We start from the raw sequence: 10,591 nt of genomic DNA, 5'->3' as shown, positions 1-10,591 counted from the left end.
AGAGAGTCAAGATTATTTTGGATGAGTCGGCAGATGTGTTTAGTTATGACACATTCCTATGGAATAGTAATAAAAGTATAGGTGTTATTCCAAAAAAATTAGTCCCAAAAAAATCAAGGTATTAGTTCGATGCCGGATCTGGTTTGAGTGGAATAAGGAAGCGATGGGCGAGATAAAAACGGATTTTACGGGAGCATGCACAGGTCCAGAAATCACTACAGGTGGCGTTGATCAATAGCGTCACTTTTAATTTTCAAATTAGTGAATATTTACACTTGTTGGATTAATCGAGGTGATCAAGAGATTAGCGCGAGACACAATGAGTTAATTAGTCGTAGTTCAAAGAGATTAAACAACGCAGGGCAAATAATACGCGGAACTCGAAAACAACAATATATTCGCAGAAAGCAATGCACGCAGTATGATGGCCGAAGAGCTAATGAGGGTGATTGAAAGGCCACGAGGTAGCAGGTGACAAACATTCAGAGCTGTGAACGTGACCCCTTAAAAATGGGGGCGCTCACACGACACCCGTCCATCAAGTGGCGCCTCAGGAGTCAAGTGTGAGAGGCCACTGGTCATTTAAGGTGAGAGAGCAGATCAGCTGTGTGCAAAGCCAAATAGGCATGCGAGCGAAGCTAGTGTGTGTGTGAGTACATGCGTCTAATTCGGTTAATAACCGAACAGTATTCAATTACAATTATTGTTGGTAGAAATGATGATGAGGATCGTTTACTTACGATTGATTATTTGGATAGTGAGAGATTCAATTGGAGACCGGATGTTGTAGATTGGCCCGATCTGAAAGGCCCCCAGAAATAGCATCGTTGAGATGTAAATGGCTCATTCTGCACCAGGGGGTTTGGTTCTAAGGGTAATACTTCCAGAAATTCCTGAAGAATTAGAGGGTACACAGACTGGTGAGACAGTCCCTCCCCACTTGCCCCCCAGGCGGCAATGCGAGAGAGTATCTGTCGGGACCGGTTGTCGGGAAGCGGCGGAGAAGGAACGTCCCACGTGCACCGCTGGTGCTTATAGGGTCGGAAGCTGGAAGGTGGGTGGATGGTGGGTGATTGGTGCTGGATGCCTGGTTGATGAATGGTGGGTGATTTGTTGATAGGTGGTGAGTGGCTGGTGGGTAGTTGGTACTGGTTGCCTGGTTGATGGGTCGTGGGTAGTAGGGTGGGTCGCTAATGTGTGACTGGTGCTAGGTCCCTGGTTGATAGATGGTGTGTGGTAAGGTGGGTGGTTGCTGCTGGGTCTGTTAATAGAGGGAGGTGGAAATTGGGTGGGGGGATTGAAATGATTAGATTAATTTATGATGAAAAAATAATTTATTCAAGATAAAAAAGATTATCTGGACGCATGGATTTCACAATTCCATTTCCTTATATTCATCAGATGGTGGTGGTGCAGGGAGAAGCCATTTTTTATTTGCCTGGCTTTAGGAATTGGGCAAATACGTTCTTCACTTCCTAGTCCATATAATATGCACGCTGTTTCTGTAGGATATTTGTTAGGTTTTGTTTGTTTCTGTAGGATAATGAATAAATCCCATTTACGGTGCTCCTCCATATTATTGACTTCTCTGCACAACAATTTTTTCAAAAATAATCGGGCTGCTTCATCGATAATATAAACAGCATGTGCATTTTTCACAATTGTTAATAATTGTTGATAAATTTTTTCTGCTGATTCCTCGCCTTCAAACCATTCTATTCCATGCAGAAGATGCGTCCGATGGTTATTTCCTACCTGAACAGCTTCAGGTAAATCGGCGAAAACGTACGGTGGTGCGAAGACCCAATGCCCCGAAATGTTACCAGCGATACTTGTAATTCCAACTTCTTTGGGCAGAAATTTCCAATCTCCGCCGCGAAAACCAACAACCGCAATAGCGAGCTCCATGTTACCCACTGAATTGTTTAAGAATGAATGATGCGCCCTCCTCATATGCGATGATTTTTCAGCTTTTCCTTAGTATTAGGAGTGGGGGAAAGGGTTCAAAAAAACAAAAAAGATATCAAAATAAGTATAAAAAATTTATTCATTTTTCATTCGAGTTACATTTTTTCAATTGTAATAATAATCTTTTGAATGTAATTTTGAAGCTTCGGAAATACGAGACTCTTTCATTCTTTCGGTTACAAGTGGTGATATAATGTGAGCCTTGAAATTAATAAGTTCTTTAGCAAACAAACGTTTAAAAGGATAAGTTACAAAAGTGTGATGTACAATTTTCTTCACAGCTTAACACAGATCGAAATAATTTTTCAACATATAATTTTCAATTTTCAATGTCCTTACCAGGGACTTGGAACGAAACTCTGGAACGAAACGAAACTGCGGTTGTTGCGTTTCGTTCCCAGAAACGTTAAGGGAAATGGAACTAAACTGGGAACGAAAGTCTGGTAACGTTACCGCCAGGAACGAAACCCTGGAACGAAAGTCCGGTAACGTTACGGCTTGGAACGAAACCTTAGAACGAAAGTCCGGTAACGTTACCGCCGGGAACGAAACCTTGGAACGAACAGCTAGTAGCGTTACCGCCTGTAACGAAACCTTGGAACGAAAGTCCAAAACCCGTCCATTTTTCCGTCTGGAAAATGGATAGTCCAGACCGGGATTTGAACCCGGGACCTTCTGATTATGCATCGGGTGCTCTCCCAACTGAGCTATCCGGCTATCCCAACAAATCCCTGATTATAATAACTGTTGGAAATCCTGTCAGCTGACAGGTCCCTCACACTAACGCACGCAAGGCTCATCCATTCTCTCCCCACTCACGCACACCTGACGCGCTCACCTCAGATGACCGGGGGTTGTTAATTCGGACACCTGAGGCGCCACGTCCTGGACAGCTCCTTATTACCATATGATCTATATTAAATTAGGTCATGTGACCATCGAATTAGGGCACGTGGCACCTGTAAGCCCGTGTCTCTCTCTCATTCGTTTCCGGGATCCAGTTAGAGACACTTCTTTTATTGTACTACTCATCTCTAGTGACTCGGATTAACTCATTGTGTCAGCTCAATTATTATTAATTCAAGGAATTAGTCGGCTCATTATTTACGGTCTGCTCAGTGACTCTATTTATTGTGACAGTGTAAATAACTATAAATATTGAACAATTATACGGTGTTTTGTGAAATCAAGTGCACGTGTCCGCTCATTTCTGAAACCGCTCATCTACTCCGGCAAATCCACTCATTACTTGCCCATCCGCTCCTAATTACCACCGATCCAGGCATCTCATCAAACAGTTAGGTCCTTCGAGCCGGATCGGTGGAATATTTTTCGGTTTTCGGTTTTTTTTGTTGGGTTTTGGCGGGAGTGGAAGTGCCGCGGTCAGTGGTGCTCAACCTACGGGGACCAGCTCGTTGGCTCAGCGTACGCAGTGGACCTCAACCAGTCCAGCTCTCCAATCATCAGGGAACTGCATTACCGGCCCGCGGGAATATTTGAATTTTGGAGCAGCTCATCCCCGGGACTTTGGACTTTTTTCTCAACTGCAGCGTTCCTGCACTGGTCCAGCTCAACATCACTCACTCGGCTAAGTAGCATTTAATTACCTCTTGCTACTTTTGCCATTTTTTCCTTTTTTTTGAATTTTTTGGAGCATTCAACTTTGTTTTTTTTGGCTACCGCTCCCTTTATATTCTCCAACCCTTTTTCGTTTTTTTTGAATTTTTCAATAAATTCTCGCGCCTGCTCAACGGAATCGCTCACTGCTGCTACCTACTAAATTAAGACTCTTCGGTGTTATTACTGTTGCCGCTCAACCGACCGGATACTTAATTTTATCGCTTCTCACTGCTCACTGCTTGGCTTTTGGGGTCGCCTTACTTAGGTTTTTCCGGTTCATTCCTTTTTTTGAGCTGCGCACTTATTTTCAATTATGGCATCATTTGAGGCGACCATTAGCCTGAATAACTCTCGGGCAGCGTTCATCGAACGCGTTTACAAGGAGCTGCTCACAGAAGAGGCGAAAAGCCTCACAATCTCCAATCTCCAGGGTAAACTCGAGATCCTGGAGACCTACTGGGAAAAGTTCGAGAGCACTCATGAGAAGCTCATCGCTGGCAGCGGCAAGATCGAAGGGATCCTTGAATTGCCGTACTTCAAGGACCATCGGTTCGACATTACTATCGGGCATTATCATGAGGCAAGGGGTATTTTAAGCCAGCTCATTGATAAAAGGGGGATCTCAGGTTCATCTCGTCGGTCTCTCGCGTCTGGGACGGCTCAGCCCACATACTCCAAGCGTTATCTCCCTGAGATTTCTCTGCCCAAGTTCGGAGGGGCCTATGCGGACTGGCGCTCGTTCCGCGATCTTTTCGCGTCTCTGGTCGGCTCGAATACGGATCTATCCAACGTGGAGAAGATGCATTATCTTCGTACTAGTCTCTCAGGGGAGCCAGCTCAACGCATCGCGAATCTTACGATCTCGGATGAGTCATTCTCGATTGCATGGGAACTGCTCTTGTCTCGCTACGAGAATAAGCGACTGCTCATTTCAGCTCATTTGGAACACCTCCTCAGTCCCCCAACCATGACTTCTCACAGTGCCAAAGAGCTCAATGCCCTGCTCACTGTCACCTCTGAGGCACTGAACGCTCTGGAGGCTCTCGGCTCCCCAACCTCCCAGTGGGACCAGGTGATCGTACATACGGTCTCGCAACGGCTCAGCTCAAAGCTTCGTGAAGCCTGGGAGGTCAAGGTCGGTTCATCGGCGGAGTATCCTTCATACAAGGACTTCAAGGATTTCCTCACTGGGAGAGCTCGCGCGATGGAGAGCATCGAGATTAACTCGGTTCCTCGTGCTCCTGCCACAAAGCCCTCCAATGTCAGCTCATCCAAGCAGTCGACCGCTGCGAAGGTTCACCACGGCACCGCTCAACCACCACAAAAATCGAGGCCAGCTCCCAAGTCCGCTCCATCGGGGAAGGTCACGTACCCGTGCTCGATGTGTGAGGCAGACCATTACCTCACATCCTGCTCATCCTTCCGTCAACTTTCGGTATCAGCTCGTAGGGAGGTAGTAGAGCGTCGCTACCTCTGCTACAATTGCCTTGGTCGGCACTCGGTGAGGGACTGCAGGTCCAAGACCAAGTGCCAGTATTGCGGGGGCCTCCACCACTCGATGCTCCACAACCAGCCATCGAGTCAGCCTCAACGTCCAGCTCAGCAGAGGCAACAGACCAACTCAACCCAGCAAAAGGCCGTTCCGGTGGTGACCTACACCCACGAAAACGACATCCCCATGGTGGTGACTGGTGACCAAGGCCAGTCAACGTCGTCGGAATGAAGATCACCAGCTCAGATTGCCGTCTCCTGCTCAGGTCACCATTCAGATTCCGGATCCGCTCAAGACTTCCGCCCTGGGGTCCTTCTGGCTACCAGCCTTGCGCTTTTGGTACGCCCAGATCAGCCAGCTCATCAGGTTCGTCTACTCATCGATCCAGGGTCGGAAATCTCCGTCATCTCAGACCAGCTCGTTCGTCAGCTTGGGCTGTTAAGGCTCAAGACACAGCTACGAATATCGGGGATTGGAGACACGGCATCTGGGCCGGCATTAGGCAAGGTTCGGCTCACAATACAGTCCACTTGCTCTCACTTTCAGCTCAGAGTTTCTGCCTATGCTCTCGGCCAGCTCACAACCTCATTACCGACATTCTCACCAAGTCAGCTCACATGGGATCATCTGGAAGGACTCCAGCTCGCTGATCCCGATTTTCTCACACCAGCACCAATTGACATCCTTCTTGGCGCTGATGTCTATGGACAACTCATCTTACCACAAGTCATCACCAATGGACCAAACTCACCATCGGCTCAGCTCACGCGACTTGGATGGATCGTATTCGGACCAACGGAAGGTCCTGATACTACTCAAGTAGCAACTTCTCATCTAACGGTCACCAACGAGGATCTCAACGAACTGCTCACCAAATTCTGGATCCAGGAAGAGATCCCTGGGACACCAGAGGTTCAGCTCAACGAGGAGGAAGCGCAGTGTGAGGAACACTTTCAACGGACCCACTCACGAGATGCATCTGGCCGCTACATTGTTCGGATACCGCTCAAATCTCCAGTTTCCTCGCTAGGAGATTCACGATCGTCTGCACTCGCTTGCCTCCATCGTCTGCTCAGGAAACTCTCACGTGATGAGGTTTATCGTCAGCTCTACACGGACTTCCTCAGGGAATATGAAGAGCTCGGCCACATGCGTCGAGTCTCCGGACAGCTCGCTAGATCAGCTCATCAGCGCCAGCTCAATGGGGGGGGGGGCACGGGCACCGAAATGACCTTAGCACATGAGGCCTCGGCTTCAGGAGGGTTGAGGGTTTCGGGCCGTCCGTGTTCTTCTCGGGCTGACGCTCCTCCGGAATATTTCTTCCCTCATCACGGAGTTCTCAGGGCGAGCAGTGAGACAACGAAGCTCAGAGTTGTTTTCAACGGCTCCAACAAGACCAGCTCAGGACAATCGTTGAACGAGATTATGCACACGGGTGAGAAGTTGCAGAAGGATATCTCGGATGTACTTCTCTTTTCTCGGCGGAAACGGCTCATTTTCATGACGGACATAACCAAGATGTTTCGTCAAATTCGGGTACATCCGGAAGATTGGCCACTCCAACAAATACTCTGGACCGACTCAAACGGAGATATCGCCACCTATCAACTCACCACGGTCACATATGGCACTAGGTCAGCTCCGTTCCTCTCAATGCGTGTTCTTCATCAGCTCGTTGAGGATGAAGGATCGAACTATCCTCTCGCTGTGGAACCGCTCATGAAAGGACGATATGTTGACGATATCTGCGGGGGTGCTGACTCAGATGAAGAGCTACTCAGGACCGCTCATCAGGTGACACAGCTCTGTCGGTCAGGAGGCTTTCCGCTAGCCAAATGGCACTCAAATAGCCCAGCTCTACTCACATCTCTTCAACCTGACAGCACCTCTCAAGAACAACGATTCATAGAGGACTCACTCACCAAGATTCTAGGGGTTTCTTGGCATCCTGGAACGGACAACTTCAAGTTCTCCGTCACTCAGCCTGAGACCAGCTCAATAACGAAGAGAATCATTTTATCGGAAACGGCTCAACTCTTCGATCCACTGGGTTTCCTAGCGCCAGTGGTCATACGAGCGAAGATATTGCTCCAGGCTCTATGGATCGAGAAACTGGGATGGGACGAACCAGTTTCCCAGACAACTGCTCAACGATGGAGCCAATTCAGGGAGGAGCTCACACAGTTATCAGAGATCACCATACCTCGGTGGCTTGGACTGCTCACGGATTCCGTCGTCGAAGTACACGGTTTTTCCGACGCATCACAAGTGGCGATGTCAGCCGTGATCTATCTCAAGGTTCTCAACAAGGGAAAATCACAACTCACATTGGTTTGCTCAAAAACGAAGGTCGCACCGCTCAAACGGCTGACAATCCCACGACTAGAACTCACTGCGGCTCTCCTCCTGGCCAAACTGACTAAGTACGTCAAGGACCAACTCAATCTCACGAACGCCACCACCTATCTCTGGACCGACTCATCGGTCACGCTCACGTGGATCAGCTCACACTCCTCAAGATGGAAGGAGTTCGTGAAAAATCGGGTGGCACTCATCCAGGAGCTCACTCAGCAGGCTCATTGGAGATTGGTACCGGGCAAGGAGAATCCTGCAGACTGTGCATCTCGAGGTCTATCAGCGCACCAACTGGTATCTCATAAGCTCTGGTGGAAAGGGCCACCATGGCTTCATCAAGACTGCTCATCATGGCCAACTCACGCTCTGGAAAAAGACCTCAGCGCAGACCTCGAGGAAAAGCCAGGAGTTCTCCTACATGTAAAAGCTCATCCAATCGCGCTCTGGAATCTCGTCGACAGATTCTCATCGTTCAACCGACTGCTCAGGGTCACAGCAATCTGTCGACGATTCATAGCTCGGCTCAGGAAAACCCCCAACTCTTCTCTTCGATACCCGCTCACTCTTGGTGATCTTGAAGAGGCTCGCATCCTCTGGATCAAACTCACGCAGGCAGCTCACTTCAAGGATCAACTCAGAGCGATCTCACGAGGGGAAAGGTTCAGCAAATCCCACCCCCTCACCAAGCTCACACCCTTCATCGATCGCCAAGGGGTATTGAGGATAGGAGGACGGCTCAAGTTTGCTCACATAGGCCCGGAGAGCCGGAACCAAGTGATTATTCCGAAGGAATCTCAACTGGCTCAGCTACTCATCGGACAGGCTCATCTAAGGACACTCCACGGAGGCACACAGCTCACCCTCAGGCAGCTCAGAAGTAGCTACTGGATACTCGGAGGTCGAGCACCAGTACGCTCCTTCATCCTCAAGTGCGTTAACTGCACTCGCCAACGTGGAGTACGCGCTCAACAGCTCATGGGCCAGTTGCCACCAGCCAGACTCACTCCCGCTCGAGCCTTTCTCAACACTGGGATCGACTATGCCGGCCCAGTGTCTCTACGGTCCTGGAAAGGGCGGGGACACAAGTCGTACAAAGGCTGGTTGGCTATCTTTGTCTGCATGACCACCTCAGCGGTCCATCTCGAGGTCGTGTCAGACTACTCAGCCGAGGGGTTCATCGCGGCGTATAGACGCTTTTCAAGTCGGCGTGGGATCGCTCATTCCTTGTTCAGTGACTGTGGGACCAATTTCCTTGGCGCTGACAAGGAACTAAAGAAGCTCTTCTCGTCAGGATCAGCTCAATCAAGACAGCTCGCACAGCTCCTCATCAATGATGGGACTCAGTGGTCCTTCAATCCTCCAGGTGCTCCGCACTTTGGAGGGAAATGGGAAGCGGCGGTGAAGTCGGTGAAGTTCCATCTCACCCGGACGATCGGAGAGGATCTGCTCACTTTTGAGGAACTCACCACTTTGCTCGCTCAAATCGAGGCAGTGCTCAACTCACGACCACTGGAACCGCTCACGGATGATCCTGATGACTGTTCAGCCTTGACACCAGGGCATTTTCTCATCGGTCAGGCTCCCACGACTCTTCCAGAGCCATCTTTAGAGCAACTCAACGTCTCAAGGCTCTCTAGATGGCAGCTCATTCAGCAGAAGCTTCAAGGATTCTGGAAGAGGTGGTCCACGGGATATCTCCAACGTCTTCAAGCGATATCCAAGTGGCACCATCCGACTCATCAGATACGGATCGGCTCACTGGTTCTACTCACGGACGAGAGATTCCCGCCAGCGAAGTGGCCTCTCGCCCGAGTGACCGCTCTGCACCCAGGATCGGACGGACTCACCAGGGTAGTCACCATCAGGACTGCTCAGACGACGCTGACAAGGCCAATCGCCAAGCTCGTCCTCTTGCCCATCTCACCTTCAGGGGAATAGAACCAGGACAGCTCACCGGCTTCTCACCGTTGGACTTCGTCAACTTCGACGGATTTACGACCCTGACCAACCGACGGGGTTCAACGTGAGAATGACAGCAGCCAACGCAGAAGGGATTTACGACCCCCGACGTCTAGGATGCTGCCATGCCTAGCCAGCGCACCTTCCGGACGGTCTCACGGACTCACTCATGGGTGACAAGCTCCGACAGCTCACCAAAGAGCGTTTTGAATTTTGTTTTTTGTTTCAGCTCACCATGGCTCTACTCATTATGGTTGCGTCAACAACTTTACAGTTGCCGACGGCCGGGGAGAATGTTGGAAATCCTGTCAGCTGACAGGTCCCTCACACTAATGCACACAAGGCTCATCCATTCTTTCCCCACTCACGCACACCTGACGCGCTCACCTCAGATGACCGGGGGTTGTTAATTCGGACACCTGAGGCGCCACGTCCTGGACAGCTCCTTATTACCATATGATCTATATTAAATTAGGTCATGTGACCATCGAATTAGGGCACGTGGCACCTGTAAGCCCGTGTCTCTCTCTCATTCGTTTCCGGGATCCAGTTAGAGACACTTCTTTTATTGTACTGCTCATCTCTAGTGACTCGGACTAACTCATTGTGTCAGCTCAGTTATTATTAATTCAAGGAATTAGCCGGCTCATTATTTACGGTCTGCTCAGTGACTCTATTTATTGTGACAGTGTAAATCACTATCACTTTGACAAATACAGTGAATTTGTGACCACGTGCACGTGTTCCGCTCATTTCTTGGTTCTACTCATCCCACTCCCCGTAATCCGACTCCAACTCATCCATCCGCACAATTTATTCCCCGATCCAGGCATCTCATCAAACAATAACAAAAAAAGTTTTTTGTTTGAAACTTGTTTTGTCTAACTGTTTTCGCGCTATTTTCTTTTAAATAATTAAATTGTTGAAAACAAATAGAATGGTCGATTTTTGGAAAACAAAACGGCAAAGTCGTAATCAATGACCCAAAAAACATGAATTCCATGCATCAGAATCAACGAACTCCAAAATTGATACAGGATCAGGTACAGAACATAAACTACGGAGCCAGAGATAATTTCGAAAAGCCTTCGTATTCATGTTTCCACTCTCTTGTACTCCGTCAATGAGGTCACGCGCAAGCGCATTCAGTCGGAGAGAGGCTGGTATGAGTGCGAGCGGCGCCGATGTTGGCGGATA

The 10,591-nt window shown here is 49.0% G+C and overlaps 1 protein-coding gene across 1 annotated transcript; it reads left to right on the top strand.

Moving 5' to 3' along the window:
- Window positions 1–3,901: 3,901 nt before the first annotated feature.
- LOC107042141 lies at window positions 3,902–9,373 on the top strand. The gene is made up of 3 exons (XM_015263044.1): window positions 3,902–5,279; window positions 5,346–8,798; window positions 8,928–9,373. Exons 1-3 carry the CDS (start codon window positions 3,902–3,904, stop codon window positions 9,371–9,373), a joined length of 5,277 nt encoding a protein of 1,758 aa, XP_015118530.1.
- Window positions 9,374–10,591: the final 1,218 nt, after the last annotated feature.

This window comes from Diachasma alloeum, unplaced genomic scaffold (genome assembly GCF_001412515.2).
Source record: "Diachasma alloeum isolate Michigan unplaced genomic scaffold, Dall2.0 Dall_scaffold_00423, whole genome shotgun sequence".
Classification (NCBI taxonomy): Eukaryota; Metazoa; Arthropoda; class Insecta; order Hymenoptera; family Braconidae; genus Diachasma; species Diachasma alloeum.
The sequence above is the reverse complement of the archived record's forward strand: the minus strand, read 5'-3'. Positions and strand labels throughout refer to the sequence as shown.